This window comes from Panicum hallii, chromosome 3 (genome assembly GCF_002211085.1).
Source record: "Panicum hallii strain FIL2 chromosome 3, PHallii_v3.1, whole genome shotgun sequence".
Classification (NCBI taxonomy): Eukaryota; Viridiplantae; Streptophyta; class Magnoliopsida; order Poales; family Poaceae; genus Panicum; species Panicum hallii.
In genome coordinates, this window is record NC_038044.1 from 4,199,267 (window position 1) to 4,223,525 (window position 24,259).

Consider the following 24,259-nt stretch of genomic DNA (forward strand, 5'->3'; position numbering starts at 1 on the left):
ATTTAGTTTTTCTAGGTTCATAACTTTTATTATACATCTAAATATACACTATATCTAAATATATTGTAAAAATATATATCCAGAGAAACTAAAATGACTTACAGTTTGAAAATGAGGGGATATTTCTTTCCGTTTTGTTGTTTTCATACACACATAATCAGGTTTGGTCTTGACATTGTGTATGCTTTATGTCAACGTATCCTCCGGATTTGTGAATTTTTTTATATATTACTAAAACTATAAAGAGTTTTTTTCAAGATTATTCACGATTTCACCGAGAAGAGAGCCCACTGCTACATGCGCTTAATGGATTTAATGAGATGGGCAACACTTTAGGGTAGTTGAATGAAGGCGCTTGATTAGGTGAATAGTTGTGCCAGCTTCGTTGTCAAATGTTTCTCAAAAAAACTTCGTTGTCAAATGAATCGAAAGCTATTAGGTTCTGAATTTGGCAACGGTGAGAAATTTCGTGTCAAAACTCAAAAGCCGCAAAACGTTAGCTCTCATAATTCCTTGGACCAAAAAAAAACTAACGATTTTGACTTTTCAGAGTTATGAGAGTTTGACTTTTTTATTAGAATATGTTTTTTAAATCAGTTAGATTATAAAAGTATTTTTAAGATCCTACGCATGGGCTATTTGTTTTTTCCAAACTAAATGTTTTCAAGAATTTGAGCCTCTTGTCCATATCATCAGGTGTTTATGACCAAAGAGAGTACAGACAAGCTATTTCAAAAGCACGATGTATCGAATGACTGGATTTTCCATAATTTAACTTGCCCAAAATGCTCAGTTGTGAATTTAAATGACGCATGCTTAACAGAACATTTCCATTTGGTTTTATTTTTTTCGCCAACACCATTTAGACAAACCAATATACATTTACAACTTCCTATGCCAATATATAGATACACTGTCTTACATTTGAGTCAAAACCTAAACTTGCGCTGCACTCCCTGTCAGGTATGCAAACAGACTGGGTGCACTCCACAAATGCACGACTGCATAACAAGGCACGACCGCATTCGTCGCAAAAGAATACACAAATGAACACAAACATCTGAACTAGAAATTTCACTCCCTCTCCTTGCGAGGAACTGAAATTCGCGCACTGGGCATGAACACTAAAACTGGACGACTTGACAAGTAAAATCGGAGTAAACACTGAGAGAAAAAGGGACAAGCAAGAATTTACAAAAGAATGGCTCGTCACCTTATCACCCTCCAATAAAGAGCAAATCCACCACTACCACAATCTTTTGTAGGTCGCTGATGCTGATTGAAACAGGTGGCTGTAGGTTCGTTTCGGTGTTTCTGACTTGCGTGCAAATAATAAGTACCAACCATGGATTTCAACTACAATCATAAGTGTCTTGGTACCTTGGGTTGATAGGAAACTCTACATAATTGCACAGTTGCACTTTGATTCAACCTTTGGAGGCTTCATGCTGTCGGATGTCCTTAACAATTCAGGAACTGGTTGCACAGATACAGGATCTTTAGTGACAACTTCCAACTTGTCAGTTTCTGTTACAGTTCCACCTTCTGATCTTTTACGATGTCTTGACATTCGTCTGTTGGGTGGCTGCAGTGAAGTATCACCCCTTGAAATGGGCTGTTCTACCATGGTAACTGTTGGGCGAGGAGCAGAAGCAAGTTCTGATTGTTGCTCTCGCTCCAGCCCAATTGTTGCTGCCCTGTATGCAATGTCATGAGCAATGGAACTGCAGAAGAGAATTGTATCAGTAGCCTCTTCCAAAGTGAAGCATCTCTGAATTTGTTCCCTTGATCCCCGAACTGTAGCCAGTGATTTTTCTACAGGTCAGACATAAATCAGTGTTAATTAACTGACAGACACCAAACAAGACTAAATCAAATTCAAATTGAAAATGTGCTGGACTTGCAGCATAAATACAGGGAGGATAGACAGAAATGTGTTACTGACCTTAGTTGGTAGACTTTTAAGCACACAAAAATTGCATTAAACTATTGATACCAAGTGTTAAACAAATGTGTGGTGTGCATGCTATCTCTGCCCATACAGCTCATCCCTCCCTCTCATTAGATTGTACTATGTCCCTTGAGGCTACATTACACACGCATTAAATACAGCCGTGAATAATATTTGGTCTGATTCTAGATTTACACAAGCTTAGCAAACAATACTTTTCTAACCATGTGTTATTCTTTAATAAAAGACGGCCCGGCCTTTACATGGATGGCAGCCTGCATCTGCCTTGCCGCGCTAACTAACCAGTCAGAATCTTTTTTTCTTCATCACTCTAGTGTGAACCATGAATTTGGTTGCAATACAATCAAGGATACAAAAACCAGATTAGTCAAGTTTACTGGTCCAGTTCAGTATGGCCAGTACCAGCTGGTTACTGGGTCTCATTCCAGTTACCATTTTTTATTTTGTTCTTGTTTGCACTTATATCCTCAAAATAGTGAGTTTGGTTTTTTGACAAGCACTGACACTAAGACAACTTAAAAAAAAAAAGTTATGCAACCACGTTTTACTGGCAACAAAATCACTATGAAAAGATGCTGCTACCTAACTCCAATGTCTAAATCTTGAGAAAAGAAAATAAGTGCTATTGAAAAAAAATGGGAAGTCACTGGAATGCCAAATGGAATCTAATCACTGAAAATATGTTTATCAAATGGTTGTACATGTTCATAAAAAAATTGCAATACGCGCCATGAATATGAAAGCGTGAGAGAAACACAGAACTTGTGGAGCTAACAAGTGAATATGAAAGTTAGCAAGTCATGAATACATACCATTACCAGGAAGCTCCATTGTGCTATCCTCTGTTGCAGAAATCAATAAATCCTCCTCAGAGATCACAGACACACAACCATCATCTAACCTATTTGCCTCATTAGAAGATGGAACTGCTTCATACTGCGTTTGTTGATTATCAATGCCACACTCGTCAGGATGTTCTGGTGTGCCATCTGAACAGCACTGAGTGATGGCAGATGTACCTTCTTCAGTTTTTTGTATGCAACTTTCCTCTGGAGGCAAAGACAGTGGGATATTGCTATGCATTTTCATATCTAATGAACATGAGTTCGCACTTATGTTATCTTTGTGAGCCTTCCCACCTGTACTTCGGTTCTGAATTGCTACATCTCCAAATGAATCACCATCGTCATTAACAATAGCCTGTGCAGCGGACCAGCACTCTATAGCACTTGAGAGAGTGTACTTACACGACTCATCAAATTCCTCAGTATAATTCATGGTTCTTGAAGCACTGCTTTCTGAATTGTCAGTTAGGAAGCCAATATCTACAATCGCATTACTCTGAGGACAAACTGAAACTGAACGATTGCTGGTTGACACATCTGACATGGATGCAATGCTTTGGCAACTCACAGTACTACTTATTTGAGACCTCTCAAAGTCATAACGATTACTACTTTTAAGGCGCTCCAGATGTACTGATTGCCTTGAAGACCCTTGATCAATGGAAGAAGCAGCTGACGAGCTGTCCCATCCAGTGGTACGCTTCTGTGTACTGACACTATCCCTTGTATAATAGGGTTCTGAACAAAGAACATTGGTAGCAGATAAGGGTCTCCCTTCTACAACAGGCCATTTGTTGCTGCTTGACTTCTGCAATAAGAGTACTGAAATCCCAGCACCCTCAGTATTTTCAGCCTTCAGATTTAGATGCTCAACTGATCCCCTTTTATGAGAACTGTCAATGGTAAGTGTATCAGAGACAAATTTAGTGCCTTCATACATTGACTCCAGCAGGCATTTCGACGCCTCGTTGCGGTGCTTGGTAGTTTGGTCTCTTAAAATATCACACTCAACTACAGATGTTGGTTCTTTTTGTTGACAGACAGTTACGCTACATTGATGAGGTGAAATATCAATGCTATCTCCTTGTGGGGAGTCTCCAGTATCATGTGGCCTCAAATTTTGAGCAACATTCTCCCCATGTTGCTGTAACAGCAACCTGTCAGTTGTATCCATTGTTGACTGAGATTGAAGACACTTTTGCGGACAACCAGCTTGAGGTTCATCATTCGCCAGCTGACTGTCAAGAGATAACTTCTTGATATCTTCAATGCAATCTGAGGCTATATGAGGGTTTTCCCATGCAATGCAAGGTTTAAATTTTTTAGTTTTGTGGTCCTGTTGATGTCCTTCTTCCATAGTCTGTGTCTTGGGGTCCACAAAAAGAACCTCATCTACTAAAGCACATTCTTCACAGAAATTAGCTTCTTCACCGTCTTCTATTGCATTGAGTGACTTGCCGCACCTAGTGCATGTTGCCATTTTAGTGTTTCCGACCTTAGAACTACTTACAACATTACATGAAGTCTGAGCTATCCTACTTCTTTCCATATTGAGGCCCTCTATGGTGCTTTCTGCATATTTTACTGAGCTCGGAGATTCTGGGCCACTCTGAGTAGTTGATAAAGTGCACTGATGGCAACCGCGTCCTTCATTCAATCCATCCAATTTATCAATTATAGATATATCCTCATAAATTACGGAACTAGGAGTTGCTTCGCATTCACCAACTACATCACTCTGTTCTTGGTCATTACCCATACAAGGGCCAAAAGTGACACCGTACTCAGAGCTTAGATTACTGCTTGTTGCAAGTGAGGAATTGTGCGACAACATAGACGAGTGTATATCATCTCCTTTGACAACACCAAATGTGGTGGAAGGAACACTTGATAGAAGTGGCCTGAACTTATCTTGAGGAGTTTTGCGATGGTCCTAGAAAAGGAGTATATGTATAACATTTTGTTATATCGCGGACAATCCAAAAGGAAGGCATCAAGCACGAGAAGGGGTTCTCACTGCACAAATAAATCAGTCTAGGTGCGTAACAAATGCAGTTCTACAAGAGAAGCTATATTGAATTATGAATGACTACAGAACAACTTATGATATGTAATAACGAACAAGGTCATTTGAAGCCAGTATTACAACTGATCAAATATAGCGCTGGCCACAAAATACCAGCAAAGTACAAAACATCTCTGTTTTCCAAGGATCATGCGAAACAAAGGCAATGACAACGTAGTTTCACGCAAAGTTAAGTATCTTAAATATAAATGTGTGTCATCTTGCCACAACGAGTAAAAACGATATTAGTAAAAAGGAACAAAATAACTATGAACAGCAAGGTTTTTCAACCTTTACTAAGCGCATCACTAATTGGCTTCGAAGGAGGATCCTACCATGTGGTGCAAAAACAAATATTACATCGTCGTACCAAATATGAAAGAAACAGAACAATGCTTACCATCAACCAAACTGCAGAATCAAAGGACCTCTTTGGAGCAGAACTAGGGGAGAAACTCTTGGATGGCTTCTTAGGTGATGCAATAGTTCTGGATTTCATTACTGACAAGTTCTTTCTTGCAGCTGTGCTACCGGAGTAACTATTTGGTATAGATTGTGTGGACTCTAGATCATCTTCAGCAGACGATGTTGCAGATGCTTTGCTGTACGAACTGAAATGATCTCGGTCATTGCTGTGGGTAGAACTGGCTCTTCTCGATGGAGTAGGAGACATAGATTGCCTTCTACCTCTCCAGTTCATGTCCAATCCACTGAAAGATGAAGGAGATCCACCCCTTGAACGGGATAATGGACGATCTGACAGAGAAGTGCGTAGGTTCGGAGGTGCTTCAAAAGAGAAACCAGGATGACTTGACTGCCAACCTTGAAGTTTCGGTGAAGATGACCTGTGACTGGCTTTAACTGGCGAACTTCCCCTTCTTCCGTTTGAAACTGGGTCACTTGAACTAGTACTCATCCTCCTTGAAGCAGGACTTGGTGACCTCCGTGGAGGTGTTAATGTCTTAGAAGCTGGAGTTGAAGACCTTCGTGACGGTGTTGCTGGTTGTAAAGTAAGTGGCGGGCTGCATCTTGAAGATGAATTTGATGATCTTGTCCTAGTCAACACAGTGCTGCTACATGAGCGTGGTGAAGGGCTAAGCCTACTTGGGCTTGCACTGCTTCTGTTAGACCTTCGAGTATTTTCCATCTGTGTAAAATCAGAAAGGAGATATTCACACCTGATAGGTAGGTCTTGTCAATTGAAAATTCTGAATACCAGGAACCTGTCATGAGGTAAGCACTCACGGTGGATGATCTCGAAATTGATATCGGCTTAATCTGCGTCCTGCCCCTAAGAGCCATACCAATGCGCTGGTCTTCTTCATCATCCAATGAACGAAAAAGTGGGGTCTCTGGTGGAGTCAACAACCTGTTAAGCGAAAAGTTAGATGGATGGCACGTAATGGTTTACATCCAACATATAAAAAGCCAATAAAACTATAGGCAAGTTGCAATGTGGGTGGTTTAGGCCCTGAGCCTTGAGACATGAAGGAGATACTGAGTTGAAACTCAAATTCCATAACTTGATGACCAAGGTAAAGCCAGACCCAGCCGCCAGCCCTGGACTGCGGGCCCCTGGTTCATGTGCTAGCTGTAGCTGCCCCAGTGCCCCTGGCCCCACCCCACATGACACAAGAACTATAGGTAAGTGGAGTTTTACTGTTTTAGACAGGACAAAAGCCTTAGAAGCTAAACCAATTATGTGAAAGGTGCAGTTCTACAAGCGGCATAGCACACCATACTGTTGGAGCCTTGCAATATTTTCTGTGTCCACTTCAGATACAAAAATCTAAAACGAACTGACAGAGAAAAAAAAGAGGAAATCTAGGTCAGGAAGCTTCTTGAGGTGTACAGGAATCACACATCAATCAGAAACCATTACTCAGCAGAGACGAGAATGTTTGGCTATAAAGCAACTACTCAACAACAGAACAGCACATGCCATGTCTGTGAAAAAGGGAGAACTCAATTGTCCATATAAACTCACTGCATGCCAAGAATGAGCAGAACTAACAGGTTCTAACAATCAGTTATTACTTATTAGTACTCAGATTGATAACCACTATTCGTTGATCAAGCACCTAGTATTGAAAACGTGGACTAACCGGTCTAATTATGTGGCCTAGCCAGCAATTATAAAATGACAGGTAGTCTGGTAGAGGCATCCATTCCTTGTATGTGGCATGGTAGAATATTTTTCAGTAGACAGAATAAAAGCACCAATTTTACTGAAAATCCAGAACATTAACATAATGCTTAGTAATGAATAATAAAAGATCCACGATGTTTGGTGGGCCTACAGTACAACTGTAGTGCTATGGTTGGTCTGGCGCACCCAATGAACTCTAAACATAGGGGTAGCACAGACTAAGCTGCTGCATAGCTAGTTTCTTGCACATCAAATAATCAGTGTGTGAGTTTGATACGATTCTATTACTTTCCATGCATTCATATATCATTGTTAGGTAACCCCTCTCCCTAAACAATAGGAGGAATCAACAATAAAGGGCATGGAGGAATTATCAAGGAACATTCCCCAGTCACTGTCTCTCCTGCGGTGAGCGGTGTTCTACTTTCGGTATCACAGCTCCAGGTTGATGGCGAAGACCACCACTCTCAAATCATGTGTTTAGCTCTCAAATTACTTGATTCTAGGAGTATGCATTTGATGTCAAGGGTAAGATGATGAGGATCTATCTCATATCCTGAACTACATACACCAGTAAGCCACAGCATCAAATTAACCAGAAGACTGAGCAATTTGTAATTCGCTGCTTAACTACTCAACATGAGATGACGAGAGCCAATCTGTACTAAACATAACAGACGTATTAAGCAAGAGATATGAACCTCACATAGCTCAATAAACTATATTTGTTTAAACATATAAAATTTGTTGAAGCTAAACAAAATAAAATACGTATTAATCATGGAGCAAACCAAAGAAACATGTGCTATTAAGTGTACATACCAATCGTAATCATTTCTTTCACCATCAGCATTAAGCAAATCATGGCTTTCCCCCCGTGCAGCTATGTTGACACCAAGCTTTAAATCCCGAAAATAACTCAACTTTGCTGATATGCAGGGCCAGAAATAAAGAACAACAGTAAATATCAATCTTATAATGAAGTTCATACTTGGAAGCACAATGTTTCAATAACTGTAGGCAGATTACAAGGATGGTATTTATGAGCTTACAGATCGATTCATCAAAATCCTCTGCTGGTTCCAGTAAGAAGTTGTCCCTCTCGTGTTTCTGCATATTGGTGAACAATATGAGTTCGTCATCCTTCGGTTTAGCAGGCAGAATGCTTCCAAAACTATGCCCCCTTTTGTGGGAAAACTCTTTAAGAGATCTCCTAGGTGATGGTGAGGGGGGCATCTCTGTAGTCTTTTTAGTCTCTCAAACGGCACGTAGGTATGCTCTTTTTTTCTGAGATATCAGACTGAGACTAATCCATTTGAAATATCTGCAAAGATGATTTTGTTAGTACAGAAATAAAAAAAATTGCACCCAAATTCAAAGGGCATTTGACGTGTATCACTTGTACGGGACTAGTTGTGGATATACTGCAAATGAAGGGCAAAAATATGGAAAGTAATAAAAGAAGCCTGAGTTGTGAACTATGCATTGCCCAAAGTAACCAATCCATCACATCGCTTCACGAAATTATCCAACCAATAACTACATGCTAGCATAGTTACTACCTTCCTAGAGAGCAACCAAACAGGATGAACCAAACAGAAAGGGCCCAAAAAGGACCCCAAAACTTAAAGCTGCCCATATTTGCTGCAGTACAAAGCCCAATCTGCCCAATCCATCACCTTGTGGATGAAAAGATACACCCACCCAATCAAGAGAAAGTAGCCAACCCAGTGGCAGGTCTCCAAAACTGAGCCGGACAACAAGCCAAACAAACATCAGACCATTGCAAAAGCTCACATTCAAGCTCACTGTTTTGCAATTCACAACGGCCCTAGCTTCATCTAGTGGATCCAAGGAGCGAAATAATCTACTAACCTCAGAATTCAAGAAACCCTCAGGAGGGAAAAGAAAAAAAAAGAGAAAGCAAGATGCCACATTCAATCCAATTACTTATTCCCCCAAGTAGCACCTTGCCATCAACAAAGGTGCCCGTAAAAACCGAGAACTACGTACACACTTCACTGAACAACATCCTAGCGCAAAGCATCCACTCCTAATCTAGCACACTAGCAAACCCAATCCTTCTAGTTTACCGCGCTGTATTATCAGAACCAGAACGGAGGAGGAGCAGCGACATCAACGACGACGAGTTCTCCAAACTCCGACACAGGGGCGGCAGAATTCGAGCAAAATGCCACCTCTTCCACGAAATGCGACCACCAATCGCATCCCGACTATAAACCCCCGAAAATTGAGCTCTCGAAAGGCGAGCCCGGGAAAATTTTTGGGAGATGAACTACGGATTGGGGACCCGGAGGCCCCATTGCGCGAGTTAACGTCGATCTCGCGCGCAGCAGGAGAGGAAGGAAGAAGCTCGGGCAGGAATCGCTCACCAGAGGAGGAGGGAACCAATCCACTCCCGAGCGGATCTCTCCGCACTCCGCTGGACGGACGGGCGGGCTGAAAGGGGAGGAGCGAGGGAGCCGCGGCGGGGAGGGGCGGGCCGCGGGCGGAGTGGAAGCGCGGAGGGAACGGCGGCGGGCTGGCGGGCGCTGGGAGTGAGAGTGTCAGGCTGCCGATTGCGTCACCAGATTTTCTGCGTGTTTTTTTGCTCGGGAGGCGTGGGGTTCCCGGTGCAGCCGCTGCAGGACACGTACCTAGTGTGAGCTTTGGCTTGGGCCGAAGCAGGAGGAATTTCACGTGAAGGTTTATACTAGACTCGTAGAGGAAAAGGTTAAGTCTGTCGGTAATCAATAAAATATTCACGTACAAACAAATGCAAGGTTCTAAGTACGTCGGAGACAGTCTATGTCGAGATACTCCATGTGTACTTGATTTTGACGGGTATTTAGTCTATGGAGTGTTTGGATCACGTTCAAAAGTGCTAAAATTTAGTGCTAGTGCATCCAGATAAGAATGTTGATGGATAGCCTAATCTTTAGTCAAGATTTAAAAATTCTAGGATAGGTACGAGTGCTAATAGATGCTAAAGATTAGCGTTCAACTTTAGCTCATCCAAATAGATCCTAACACTAAAATAATAGGATTGTTAGTAAGCTTTTTTATGTTGAAAAAAATAAAGCTTCATATAGAAAATATATTGGGCAATAAATTCAATATGTGAGAAGGATATGGCATGAAGCAGACCCAGGAGATTATTTAAGACAAAGCAAAGTGGTTATTGAACCAAATTTAAATTATCTTAAATGAGGAAGTCACGATTGTATTAGGATTGACAAATGTGTTATGGGGATAATAGGTTTTTTCGAGTGATATTGTGGCCCCATAGTTGGAGAAGTTTTTTTTTTTTTTTTGTGGAGAAAAGTCCGACAACTACCATTGTAAAACTTAACGATCCATTATTTACCATTATTCTGCTTTAATTAGGTATTTAGGTAAACCAAATAGTAGTGACTCGATTAAATTGGGATAACATGGGAGTTCTCAGATTTCGACTCTGGGTATTAGAATTATGGGTGCAGAACTAAATATGTCAACTTGTCACGCACAGCCCAGCATGGGAATTGTGCATCGTGTTTTTTTTTTAGGGGTAGAAAAACTTCACTAAGTAGAAATAGAGTATGAGTTACACACGCCATCCTGGGAATCAAGCAACCACACATGCATCCCTAACGAGTTGTACAAACTACTCCTCGCCAAAGAATGTGCGTCAGAGTTTGCTTCCCTTCTCTCGTGTACGAACTTCCTCTCCTTATACGGCCACAAATTCCCAGTGCAGAGCCCTCCATGCTTCTCACTGCATTAGAGCAGTCGCTGGCCATCCGAACACGACGGAGAGAGAGGTCGTTTGCAAGGGCCAGAACCTCTATGCACGCCAACACTTCCATTAGTCTCAGGATCAGTAATTCCCACCATCACAATTGACGAAGCTCCTAAGAAAGTCCCCATCTCGTCTCTAGCAACAGCAGCTGCCGATGCCAGACCAGTGTTCTTTGATGTAGCATCGGCTTGTCAATGAGCATGCGCTCCCTAGTCTGATCGGCCCAGCTTACACCAGGCTAACGCACACCACCACAATCAAATCACCGGCCGAATCTTTGCTGTGTTCTATTTGAACAAACAAGCCCATGTTGAAAGATATTGACACAACAAGCCACGTGCATTGCAAGAAAATAGGCTATCAACACAACACCTCCTCTAGTAGTTTCTTACACTTTGGACAAACGGCAATGACAGACAAGGGGAAAAAAAGAACCAAGAATTTACAAAAGAATATCTCGCAGTGCATTCTGTCACCTAAAACACAGCAAATGCACCATACGAAAATAATCTAGCGGAAGACCTGCGTCGAATGCCTTCTTTGATGATGTAACAGGTGAAGCCATGCTTCAGCTCTGCGCCCACCTTGTGATATGAAACCTGCGATTCCATCCAACCAGTATCTCCAAAAGCTCCTTCGATCTTTGACGATGGAGTTACTTACATAATTATACAGTTGCACTTGGACTCCAGCTTGGGAGGCTTCATGTTATCAGAATTCCTTGTGATGCCAGAAGCAGAACGTACAGGTGAGGAGTCCTTAGCAACAGCATCTTTCTCCGTAGTTTCTGTTGTAGTTGTTTCTCCTTCCAATCTTTTCCTTTTAACCTTCCGATTTGGAGTCCGTCTGTGAGCCAGCTTTGGTAAACTATCTTCCTTTTGACCAGATCTTCCAACGATGGTAACAGTTGGGCGAATAGAATCAACACATTCGGATTCCTTCTCGTTTTCCAAGGCAATTGTTGCTGCCTTGTATGCAAGGTCGTGGACAATAGAACTACAGAAGAGAATTGTATCAGCAGCTTCTTCTAATGTGAAGCATCTCTGGATTTGTTTCCTTGATCCGTCTACTGCCTCACAAGATTCTTCTGCAATTCAGAAAAAAAATTATGTTAAATGCTTATATTCACCAAATAGCATAAGAAACATTATTGGTTAGTTATGCAAAGAAAACATGGCAGGCAGCATATCTGTGAAGATACTTCAGGGCCTAGCAACTATTTGATATGAAAAATGTACCAGGTCATCCTTGTATACCTCTAGCTGATAACAAAAATCTTTTATATTCTCTAGAACCACAAAAGATTAAATTTATATCTGTACCATCATTGGCATACAATTCGAATTCACTTGACAAGACGGAAGCATCTAAGCATAGGCAGAAGTCAGCAGCAGCAACCCATGCTACAAGCACTCGATCAGAGAGGTGCATGTAAGCTAGGAGCTAGAAGGTTTTCAACTCAACTGCTCTTGTGTTGCAGTGTGCACAGAGAAGAAACATAATGGCAAAAAATCATGAAGTTGTTCTTTGAACTAAATCACTAGAAAATAACACATCCCACTTGTAAACTCTTACATTAATGATATTTTATGTACCAAACCTTTACTGAAATGATTAACACATCTACTTAGACTGACCGCTTACTTAATCCCAGAATGACTGACTACTTGGGTTTTCCTTTTCTCTTTGGTTCAAAGAATAAATCATATTCACAAAAGTGCTCTTGTATATAAAATATCAGTGCATTTCATACCACAAAAAACTATGTCCAAGACAAGGCAAATAGAGGGCCAATGAAAGATTACAGCAGGTAACATGTATGCATCATTGAGATAGGTATAATTCTTGGAGGTGGAAAAGAGATGAAAATCCATACCATCATTAGGAAGTTTCATTATGTTAGTTTTTTGTTCAGAAATCAACACATCCTCCTCGGAGATGGCAGACATGCAGCAATCATCCAATCTATTTACCTCATTTGAACCCTGAACTGCTCCGAACTGCACTTGCATATTATCAAAGTTGTTCTCATCACTTGGATGTTCTGGAGCACCATTTGTATTGCACTGACTGATAGCAGAAGTATCCTCTTCATTTTCTCGTATGCAACTTTCCTCTGGAGCTGATGACTCTTGGGTGTCACTTGGCATTTCAGTATCTGACAAACACATATTTGAACTGAAATGATCACTGTCAGCCATCCTGCCTGTACAATGGTTCTCAATTGTTGCATCTCCTTCTACCATGTCTATAAAGCTCGAGGTGCTCAAGTCAACAAGGCTGCCATCATTAACAATAGCCTGTGCAGCAGACCAACACTCCATAGCACTTGACAAAGCATCCTTACCAGAACTATCATATTCTTCAGTAGGGGTCACTTTTCTTGAAGCACTACTTTCCAATGTGTCTATTGGCAAATAAGTATCTCCTACTGCATCACTCTGAGGGCAAAGTGAAGCTGAAGAACTACTAATTGACATATCTGACACAGAAGCAATGCTTTGACGACTCATAGTACTGCTTATTTGAGACTTCTCAAAGTCACCCCTCTTACCGCTCCTAAGGCGCTCAAAATATATGACTGATTGCCTTGAAGACCCAAGATCACTAGATGAAGCAGCTGAGGAACTGTCCCGTCCAAAGCTACGCTTCATTATATTGACACCATCTCTTGCGTAATATGGTTCCAAACAAAGCGTATTGGCAGAACCCAGGGTCCTCCCTTCTACAACAGGCCATTTATTGCTATTTGACTTCTGGAGTAATAGTACTGATATCCCAGTGGAAGTATTTTCAAGCTTACGGCTTGTTGATGTCAGTTGATGAGAGTTATCACTTGTCACGGTTTCAGAGATAGTTTCACTACATTGGGACAACCCATGATTGTGGTTGTCTATTTGGTCTCTGAATAGGTCATGTTCCGCAGATGTTAGTTGTGTTTGTTGACAGTCAGTCGCACTAGATTGATGAAATGAAATATTGATGTTATTTCCTAGTGCGGAGTCTCCAACATGTTGCTTTGTATGTTCTGCGTCAATCTTTCCCTCCTGCCCCAGCATCATTTCCTGAGGCGTGTCCACCATTGAGTGAAATGGAAGTGCCTGGTCCAGGCAGTCATTGTGAGGTTCATCGTTCACTAGTTGATGATCAAGAGAGACTTCATTCCTATGGTCTATACAGTCTGGGGCTACAGGAGGATCAGACACAATGCAAGGTCTCAAATTTGCAGCTTTATCATCCAGCTGGTCTGCTTCTTCTATAGTTTGTGCGATAGAGTCAGTGAAAATATTCCCAACCTTTGAAGCACATATTTCGCAATAGTCACCCTCTCCATCCACATCCATCACATTAAAATACTTCCCACATCTCACGCAAGTTGCAGTTTTACCATAGCTAACTAGAGAACTATTAATAGAATGGCATAAGGACTGATCACATGTTCCGCTTTCTTCCATGTCGAAGTCTTGTCTATCACTTACTTGATGTTTTACTATGACTGGGGAGTTCTCCATAGATTTCGTGCTCTTGTAATGAATGTTTTCTTCATTTAGTCCATCCAATTTATCAAACATAAATATGTCTTCATGACCTCGAGAGCTGTCACCTGCTTCCCACTCATCAACCAAATCATGTTGCTCTTGGTTGCCATGCTTATAAGAGCCAAAAATGGCAGCATGGTCAGAGCTTGCATTGCTGCTAGTTGTCAAAGAGGAATTGTGTGAGAACATAGGCTTGTGCACATTATTTCCATTGCCAGGGCCAAATGTGCTGGCAGGGACACCAGATAGAAGTGGTCGGAACCTATCTTGTGGAGCTTTGCGGTGATCCTGAAAAGGAAGATCATGTATCACATCTTAGTTCCCTGTTTCAACTTGGAAAAAAAACACAATAAACAGAAGTACAGGCTTGATTTACTGTAAAGGTAACACTCACATCATTGTTTAAATGAAACCATGCAACGGTCATTCTACCTTATATCACTGACTACATGCGATGACCCCTGATTGATCCACATCATCAAGAAAATAAACACCATCTGATTATTTTTATGACAAGAATCTGAACCATACATAGTAGGTTCACATTAATCAAGTAACTAACTGCTCAATGTAACCACTTCCTAATCAAAGGATGCCTGCTGGCCCGCAGGCACCGTTAAAAATACAAAGAAACCTGATCTAAAATAATTTTGACAAATATATCATTAAATTTTGATTTGTGCATTCCAAAGACCTCATACGTTTACAAAAATATTATAGAATGGAAACATACCAAAAAGAAGGTTTTTAAGACCATAGCACTGCAGCAACACATGGAAAGTACACCTAATTCCTAATTTACTATATAAACATAGTTTTTAGTAGAGGTTAGAAATGATTGTTCCAAGTATCTTCAACAGAAAAAATGAACTGGCTCACCAAGATCACGTTACACGAGACAAAAATTAATGTAGGCAAAGTGTTAGAATTCACAAAATGGACTACTAATTACACACTAGGCGAGATGCTTGTAAAGACATGAGAAATATTATACTATTGTAACATAAAAGCAGAGAAATGCTTACCATCAACCAGAGTGCAGAGTCAAATGACCGCTTTGGGACAGAGCTAGAAGTGAAATTTTTGGACAGATTCTTTGATGATGCAATAGTTCTGGTCTTCATCACAGCCAAGCTCTTTTTCACAGCTGGGCTACTAGAGTAGCTATTTGGTACAGACTGCATAGAGTCCAGATCATCCTCACCAGATGAGGTTGCGGAAGCTTTGCTGTAAGAGCTCATTCGGTCCCGTTCAATACTGTGAGATGAACTGGCTCTTCTAGATGGAGTGGGAGACATTGATTGTCTTCTACCTCTTGAACCCTTGTCTAGTCCATTAATAGATGAAGGAGATCCACCCCTTGAACGGGAAACTGGACGATCAGGTAGAGATGTGCGAAGGTTTGAAGGTGCGTCAAAAGGGAAACCAGGGACATTTGATTGCCATCCCTGCAGTTTTGGTGAAGAAGATCTGCGATTAGGTTTCACTGGTGAAGATCCTCTTGTTCCATTCAAAGTTGGGACACTTGAACCAGTACTCATCCTTCTTGAGGCAGGACTTGGAGACCTTCGAGGAGGTGTTAATGTCTTAGCAACCGGAGGGGTTGAAGATCTTCGTGACAGCGTTGGTGGTTGAAGAGAAGGTGGTGGGCTAGAGCGAGAGGCTGAACTAGATGATCTTGTCCTTGCCATAGAGCGTGGAGATGGGCTAAGCCTACTTGGGCTTGCACTGCTTCTAGCTCTTTGAGTATTATCCATCTGAATATGAATAAAATAGAATAAAATTGTTAGGTAATGGATGCAACCTTATACAGTTCTCAGAAGAAATTTCTGTGGACATAAAGCACTTACTGTGGATGATCTCGAAATCTGTATGGGCTTGGTCTGAGCTCTGCCCCTAGAAACCTGAGTGACAGATTGGTCGTCATCATCTAATGATCGAAAAAGTGGAGTTTCTGGAGGAGTTAACAACCTGTTAATTGGAAAAAGCAATGAACATCAAGTAATTACTGTGTGCCAAGATATAGCTGCATAGAATTACGGGCATAGGAGGTATTGGGTATTGACAAATTTCAAACAAGGAAAGGAAAATGTACAATCAGTGTGCATACCACTCACAATCATTTTTATCACCATCCACATCAAGCAAATCGTGGCTTTCTCCACGTGCAGGAATGCTAACACCAAGCTTTACTTCCGAGAAGTAGCTCAATTTTGCTGATGGAAAGAAAGAAAGAATTAAAAATGGTAAGTAATAGAAACAAATAAGTAATACTATGGGACTGTATAAAGAGGGAGGAGAATGACATTTATAAGCATTACCGATTGAGTCATCAAAGTCCTCCGATGGTTCCAGTAAGAAGTTCTCCCTCTCAACTTTCTGCATATCAGAGAACAAAGGGAGTTCATCATCCTTTTGTTTTGCAGGCAGCACACTCCCAAAACTGTTGGCCCTCTTGTGATAAGTCTCCCGTGCCGGCGATCTCGATCTCCTCGGCGAGGGTGACGGGGGCATTTTTCCTGGCCTCTTAAGCCTCTCTAACTGCTAATATGATATCCTTCGTTCTGAGACCGTAGAATGCAGTCAAATTCCATCCAGATCAAGTGGAGCATATACCATGACCTGCAATACATTGGAGCAATATTACACAACCAGAGAAAACCCAAAATGCACCAAAGCAAAAGGAAAAACTTATGATAACTGTAAGAGGTATAGAGACAACAAAGTAATCCTTAAAACTGCAAAGAAATGGAAGGAAATAGAAACACATTCTCATCATGAATACTCTATACACGAATCCATCCCACCACCATCAGAAACAACTCACACAATTGCACTCAAGAAGTAAACATGCCAATACATTCATAGAAAGTAACCAGACAGAATAAACCAACAAAGAAGGCCCCAGAAAGCCCATAAAAAGTTGAAGCTATCTCTTGTTTCTCCCTCTCAACGTACCCAAATTGCCAAATCCATCACATCAGGATGAAACAATCCACCCAAATAGGAAACCTAGGTAACCCAATGAGGAGCTGCTGGCATCCAACCTCGCTGTTTTACAACCGGCAGCACCTCTCGTTACAACGAATGGAATAATGAATAAAACAAACACAACCCAAATAGTAAGTCTTCAAAAGAGTACGCAAGAATCAATCAATCGATTGGACATGTTCCCCAAAGCAGCTTATGGATAACAAAAATGTCACGAGAAAACCTGAAAGCGCACATTCAATTAAACTATCAAGCACACAAAGGTCCCAAATTTTTACTCTTTCAACTTGGCATTTCATGGCATCCGCCATCTGCTATCCCGTGTTAGAGCTACATCACCAAGACAGTCGGAGTAAATCACACTGCAGGGGGTGCGTCAGTGCCATGAAGTCAAAATTAAAATTTAAACAGCAAAAGTTGAGCCCAAATTCGACATTGCAACGCCTCTCCATGAACCCAAATATGAAACTGCATCAGCCACAGCACAAAGTACAGCTCCCCAAATAGAGAAGTAGCACTAGCACAGGAAGAGCAGAACCGAAGCAACAACAGGGAGCAAAACAAAGCGCACGGGAGATAGATTCAAATTAAGCAACCAGTCCGAAACCGAATCTAGGGACCTGAGCCACACAGTTCGAGCTCAATTCTACTAGTTTCCCTCTAAAGAACAGCAGCAAACAGCAACTTGCTCCCAAACCCGCAAACTCCAGCAAATCCTGCGCCAAAAAAAAGTGTTCGAAAACTGAGAGCACCGAATTGGACCCAGAAGCTATCAGTATACGAAAACCAACCCCCCAAAAATCATCCGAAATGGCGCTAATTCAGCGAAAACCCAAATCCCGTGCACTGCATTTCCCTTCCCGGGAGACCCACACAAAATCACAACAAAACCACCACCTATAGTTCACACACGCGGAAAAAAAAACACGAAAAAAAAAAGCAGCTCAGGACGCCGCGCCTCCCACCCGCATTCCGCCGCCGCCGTCGCTCCCAGCGCCCCCCAGCCAGACGGAAACCCACTCCACCAGCCGCGCCGGCCCCGCGCCCCACGATCTCCCGCCGCGGGCGCGAGCCCCGAGGCAGATCCGGCTCCGGGCCCGAGCCGGGAGCGGGGATCCCAGTCCCGCCGCGCGCTCCTCTCCTCCCTCCTTCCGCGCTCGCCCTCGCGGCCTCCGGTGCTCGTCGCTGCGCTCCCGCTGCCTGGGGGGCCGTTGCCGCGGGGAGAAGCAAAGCGAGCTCGCTTCGTTTGCCGCCTGCGCTCGTGTGCGCTCGCTGGAGGAGGAGGGGGAGGTGGTGGTGGACTGGGGAAGAAGTGTTTTTTTTTGTTTTTTGCTGGCTGATTTCCTTTTTGGTTTATTTGGAGTTAAGAAATGGGGAGATGGATTAGTTGACGATTAGCGGTGGGGTGGCATGATATGGTGTGGGTGGGCACATTACGATTTTACCCCTAGGCGAGGGTGAGAATTACGTGGTTGGCCGGTTGAACAAGAAGGTGACGGTAATCTATCAATTGGGGTCGTTGAAATGTTGATTGTTTTTCCTAGCATGGCATAGCAAATTAGCCAGTTTTGTTAGCCAACGACCATACAATGCAGCCACAGGTTTAGTTAGATGAGATGATTGAGATTAGAAGCCTCATAATAGCACTATAGTCTAAGTGTTGTTTATTAGGCTAGACGATGGCAATTAGTTATCGCATTAATAAAATCAGAGTTATTGGTTGTTGGAAGAAGGTAGGACATAGATCAGAAAAGGTCAGATGCTGATTGGGGAATAGGATTCTTTTTTATAAGCAATGGAATAGGATTGAAAATCCTCCCTCACTATATTGGTGAATGCATGAAAAGAACAATCGACGCCTTAACACTAGTACTGATTAGCACAATGATTGAGGTACTAATTGAAAAAGGTGGGATAATGCAGATGGTACTAGAGAAACCTGTGGCACCCTAGTGCAGATTCAGGTGAATTCCACATTTCATCTAAACGACAAAATCTCTAACAATAACAGAAATCTACTCTTAAAGTAAACCGTGCAGACAAAAGATAACTGAATTACCACCCCAACGTACAAAGAAGAGGCCAATCCTGATGTGAACAGAAAGCGAAAGGCCCAGACGCAACCACCAGCACCTCAACTGAAACTTCCCAGAAGCGTTTTGCCCCCATACTGGACGGACCATTATGCCCTCACTCACCTCTCCAGCCACGGTTTCGCTTGGGATTAGATGGACTAGGAATGGTATAGAATCCGCTGGTACATCAGCGAAGAATTGCCAGATGATTTCCCATTTCTCAATGGACAGCCACTCCTAGTCTCGATGGAATTGGCAGCTAGCATCGCCATCGATCGGCAGCTACCGTGGGAATCGGCAGTTGGATTGCGGGCACAGGAGCGTTCCCGTGCGTACCAACCAGTATCTCCTCGTCCTGCTCCCTCGCGTATTGGCAGCGTCCCTGGCAGCAGCCAGCAGCCAGCCCCCCGTGGGCCCCGCCTGTCATGCACAGTACATGTACAGAGTAGTAGTAGGCTACAGGCTGATCCACGCTGTCTAACTGCGACAGGAATATATGCTGTCGTGACCTGGGTTCCCCTCCTCTTTTCCCCGACAGAACAGAGATGCCACGGTACCGGCTCGATCCCGTGTTCCAGGGACAGATTTTTCATTGGTGTACGTGTAATCCAATTCAATATTAATAAGAATACACCTAAAGAAAAGACGAAAAGGAAAAAGCTCAAAAAGGAGTTGAGAAAATGGTCTACAGTAGTGGTCTAAAATTACTGAAAACGGAAGTTGATCCATCACACTCATGGTTACATCACGAGAGTTACGCAAAGGGATATGCAAGTTATATTTATTTTTATCATTGGATCAAAATTCTAAAATTTAATAAAATGAACTAGGATGGTTAATTTAAAAGAAAAAATGAATTAGGCCCTGTTTGGGACAGCTGAAACTTATTCAGAAGCCAGCTGGTGGCTAGCTGGGCAGAGAAGCAGCTGGTTAAAGAAGCAGCTGGTCACAGGCCCGGTTTGGCACAGCTGAAACTTGTTCATAAATTATTAACAATTAATATATCTAAAATTAATCATAATTTACTCTTAAATAAGATAATGATACAATTAATCATACAATACAATTAAGAGGCGCGGGGGCGAAGGCGGAGGCCGAGGAGGGCGCGGGGGGCGGGGGCCGGCGCCGGGGCGGGGGGCGAAGGCTGGCCGGGGGCGGGGGGCGGAGGTAGAGGCGGAGGCGCCGGTGGGGGGGGGGGAGGCGGAGGCCGGGGGCGGGGGCCGGCGCCGGGGCGGGGGGGGGCGGAGGCCGAGGCGCGGGCGCCGGGGGCGGAGGCGGAGGCGGAGGCCGGGGGCGGGGGCGGAGGCGGAGGCGCGGGGGCGAGGGCCGGCGCCGGGGCGGGGGGCGGAGGCGGAGGCCGGGGGCGGGGCCGGCGCCGGGGAGGGGGGCGGAGGCCGAGGCGCGGGGGCGGGGGCGGAGGCGGAGGCGCCGGGGGCGGAGGCGGAGGCCGGGGCGGGGGGCGGAGGCGGAGGCGCGGGGGCGGGGGGCGGAGGCCGGCGCGTGGGGCGGAAGCCGCAGAAGCTGGTCCGCTCCCGCTGCTCACCGACGCGCGTTTTGTGAAGGAGGTGGGTAAGCGCTGCCGGGGGAAGCGGTCCAGAAGCCCAGCGTTTGGGCAGCCCACAGCTTAAAATTGATGAGAAGCTGGTGGACAAGCTGTGCCAAACAGGGTTCTAGAATGATATGCCATCATAATTATTTAGTTGCTCTATAAAATACCATTGAGTATCCACTTGCATCCATAGTTACATGGTAGAAACACAAAACCGATCACTATATATCTTTCTAAAAAACCGCATGAGTAAAACGCCTTCACTTCGAAACCCAACAGCAGCCAACTAATCAATCGCCAGAAGAAACACGGGAGACGGCGTACGAGGGGAGGCGTGTCGCGCGCAGCCGGCCGTCGGCCGGCGTCGCTGGTCCGACGCGGCGGTAGGTGAGCAGTTGCCGTTACCCGGTTCGGACCTCCCTCCTGCTCGCATGAAAGCTCCGTGAGAGGGGACTAGCTGTTTCCTGGAGCTTATCCTTGTCCCCAGCAGGCAACATCAAAATGCACTATGTAAATTTTAGCCTTTCTTTCCTGTCCCAACTTAATTGAAGATGGCTCATCTCGTTTCAGTTATGCAACGGCGAAGCAAAAGGTATCTCCCCTCTGCTGTTTCCGACAACCTAAAAAAATAGAGAGAATAACTTCACCTTCCCAGCTTGAACATGACTCTGAACCTGCGTCAAAGGTGAAGTTGAGGCCTGATCTCAGGTTCAGAGTACGTAGGTGCCACTGCTGCCGACCGCTTCAACTTTCAGTTACACAACGGCAAAAGGTCACCTAGCAACTTCTCGTTTAGGTGCACTGCACAGCGTATGTATGACCCTGAAAACGAAACACCTGCAAGTATTTGGTCACATTCTCCAACAAGCAAAGCCCCTTCCTACTCATGTTCCAGCTTGAACGTGGCTCTGATCCTGAAGATCATCAGGCCTGAACTTCAGAGTTAAAACCTACTAACCATGAGAGATAATGACCACGCACCACCACATACAGCAGTCCTCACCATGACGGACGCCGACCATTTTCCTCTCACCCTTTTGAAGTCTGATGGATCGACGCTGACCGGTTTTGAGTTTCAGTTACACAACGGTAAAGGTAGCCTAGCCACCTCTGCTTCTAGGTGCAGAGGGTGGCCACCTAATAAGAAGCGAAATACTTGACCTGCAAGTATTTGGTCACGCTCAGCAGTACCATCTCTCCACAGCACCAACCAAACGAGCATGCATGCATATCCTTTTCTGCTCATCTCTTTGGATTCGCTTGTATTCCAAGTATATCAACCGTTTGTCGCAAGATAGACCGCATTTCCCTTTCTTCATTTAATATGAGGTCGCACGATTAACTAAATAAAGTGCATTGGTCGCATGGAAACCAAAGTTGCATCGCATGGCGGCAACATTTTTGAAAGAATGGAGGTGGCATATAGCCGGAGGGAGATAAAGTTGAGCGCTAAACTTTAGCATAACGTTAGCATATATTAGCACTCATGCTCCGCTAAAGCTTTTATGTCTTGGCTAAAGATCAGCTCACCTATTAGCACCCCTCTTTGGATAAACTAGTGCTAAAGTTTAGCACTTTTATCTATTAGCACTTAATCCAAACAGGATCTAAATCTCTAGACGAGTACCTTGTGGGTTGGTATACTGTATACTAGTCCGCTGTTTGCAAGGTCCATGGTTTTCTAGTACTGACAGCTAGTAGGAGCTGTCAACAGAAAAACGAGGATAGCGACACTAGTTGTTGTTTGTGTAGAGTTATACAAATCAAATGGCATGGAAAGCTAAAGGGCAACCGTATTCTCTATTAGAAGTTTCAAAAATTTTAATATGTACGTACTAGCTAGCTTGTGAAACACATAGCCATTGTTTAACTTTTCAGTTCAACAGAAAATCCCTAAACCCACAATAACTTCCTCTATGAGGCCCTTCATCCTGCCTTAGAATAAGGTGGTTGAGTGCGACGGCGAAGACTACCGTTGATCGGATGTCGACGGTGCAGTGCAGTTCATGTTCTTGTTTTTCCTTTAAAAAGGAAAAAAAAAGAAAAATGCAGTGGAGCTTAATGCATGCTGTTAATCAAGGGCAGTGCCAGCAATTACTGCAAACTCCAGGGGGTAATCATTCGAGCGCGTGCAGAATGGGATTTGCCAGGCCATGGAAAGGGACACCGCGGGAGCATCTGGCGTTCTCATCTGGAGGAGTCGATCAAGGAGAACAAAAGGCAGAGGCAGCGTGGTCCGTCGATCCATCACTTTAACTAATCATGCGCTCACTCAACAGCAACCGCCCACCTGAAAACCTCCCAATTAATTAATCAACCCAATCAAATCGATTAATTAATTAATTAATTATTATGCCTTGCTTCCCATTGGCCTCTGCAAGATCATCCTCTGTCCGGCTGCCTGCGAGGCGCCAGCTACCAGCGGCTAATCCATTCCAACACCCGCATCTGCGTGCGTGCTCAACAGACATGCGCTGACCTTGTCAATCCACATTTTTTTTTCCTAATGTCAGTTTGTGCTGCAACAAAATGGAGCAGTACGGCAACGCAATCATTTCTGTTAATCATTTAAAAAAATATCGTTTCTGTTAAGGAGTATTTACTTTGCGTGCTGATTATGGGAGGTGCTTAGATAGGTGGATTAAAAAGCACGTATATACTGGCACCGAATATAGATTATTCCAAGAACAATTCCACTAGAAGATGAAGTACACCACTGGAAGAACCAAGTAGGAAAGACTACTGAACTAGCCAGGTTTGTTATGGGAGACAAGTACCAACCACTACCAGTGTGTACATTACTCCTTTGCAAAGGCAAGAATTTACACTGGTACTCTCCACATGGAGGTCCTTTACATTGTGCGCTTTTTTCTCCCAACTACGAACGTTTCAAGCAAGGACAAAAGGAGCTAGGTTTGTTGCTCACGAGTCAGTAGCACATTCGAGGTAGCCTTGAAACTTGCAGTACCTTGCTATAATGGTATGATGAGACCTTGGCGGGAACTGTTGGGATCGATGTAGACTCTTTACTGGATGATCATGGTACAATCATCTGTAACTTAACAAGCCGTTATAGGGATCGTTCTAATTAGATGGGACAACTCGAGCCGATTTTTATGGGCATGCAACCCTCACGGGGAGCATGAATCATGAACGCAACCATCCTGCCAAATGGCGAGGGAACGAAAAAAGCAAACGCTTCGTGAAAAATGCAGCATCATCCTATTACCACTCATGAATGATGCAACACCTTAAAACGTAGAAATGGAACTCTAACAATGTCGAGTTAGCCT

General features: G+C 43.5%; 2 protein-coding genes across 4 annotated transcripts; both read right to left on the reverse strand.

Moving 5' to 3' along the window:
- Window positions 1-877: 877 nt before the first annotated feature.
- LOC112886902 lies at window positions 878-9,573 on the reverse strand. Its single transcript, XM_025952923.1, has 7 exons — window positions 9,425-9,573; window positions 8,084-8,355; window positions 7,854-7,959; window positions 6,128-6,251; window positions 5,283-6,029; window positions 2,785-4,750; window positions 878-1,815 (listed from the first exon to the last, which is right to left on the reverse strand). Exons 2-7 carry the CDS (start codon window positions 8,265-8,267, stop codon window positions 1,400-1,402), a joined length of 3,543 nt encoding a protein of 1,180 aa, XP_025808708.1. The 5' UTR covers window positions 8,268-8,355; window positions 9,425-9,573; the 3' UTR covers window positions 878-1,399.
- Window positions 9,574-11,132: 1,559 nt separating this feature from the next.
- On the reverse strand, window positions 11,133-18,670 carry LOC112884784. Of its 3 annotated transcripts, XM_025950342.1 has the most exons (7): window positions 18,308-18,670; window positions 16,673-16,973; window positions 16,462-16,567; window positions 16,202-16,322; window positions 15,377-16,108; window positions 12,689-14,639; window positions 11,472-11,899 (listed from the first exon to the last, which is right to left on the reverse strand). In XM_025950342.1, exons 2-7 carry the CDS (start codon window positions 16,863-16,865, stop codon window positions 11,472-11,474), a joined length of 3,531 nt encoding a protein of 1,176 aa, XP_025806127.1. In that variant the 5' UTR covers window positions 16,866-16,973; window positions 18,308-18,670. The 3 variants fall into 3 exon arrangements, with proteins under 3 accessions (XP_025806128.1, XP_025806129.1, XP_025806127.1); XM_025950343.1 differs by lacking the exon at window positions 18,308-18,670 and having other exon boundaries at window positions 11,133-11,899; window positions 16,673-16,865; XM_025950344.1 differs by lacking the exon at window positions 18,308-18,670 and having other exon boundaries at window positions 11,133-11,899; window positions 16,469-16,567; window positions 16,673-16,715.
- Window positions 18,671-24,259: the final 5,589 nt, after the last annotated feature.

Coding starts and splice junctions, on each gene's coding strand:
- LOC112886902 (XM_025952923.1), bottom strand. CDS start 8,267: ATGCCCCCCTCACCATCACCTAGGAGATCTCTTAAAGAGTTTTCCCAC. Junction 4,751..5,282: donor ATTCTGCAGTTTGGTTGATG/GTAAGCATTGTT, acceptor CTCCTTTTCTAG/GACCATCGCAAAACTCCTCA. Junction 1,816..2,784: donor AATGGAGCTTCCTGGTAATG/GTATGTATTCAT, acceptor TCTGACCTGTAG/AAAAATCACTGGCTACAGTT.
- LOC112884784 (XM_025950343.1), bottom strand. CDS start 16,865: ATGCCCCCGTCACCCTCGCCGAGGAGATCGAGATCGCCGGCACGGGAG. Junction 16,323..16,461: donor GATAAAAATGATTGTGAGTG/GTATGCACACTG, acceptor TCCAATTAACAG/GTTGTTAACTCCTCCAGAAA. Junction 11,900..12,688: donor AATGAAACTTCCTAATGATG/GTATGGATTTTC, acceptor TCTGAATTGCAG/AAGAATCTTGTGAGGCAGTA.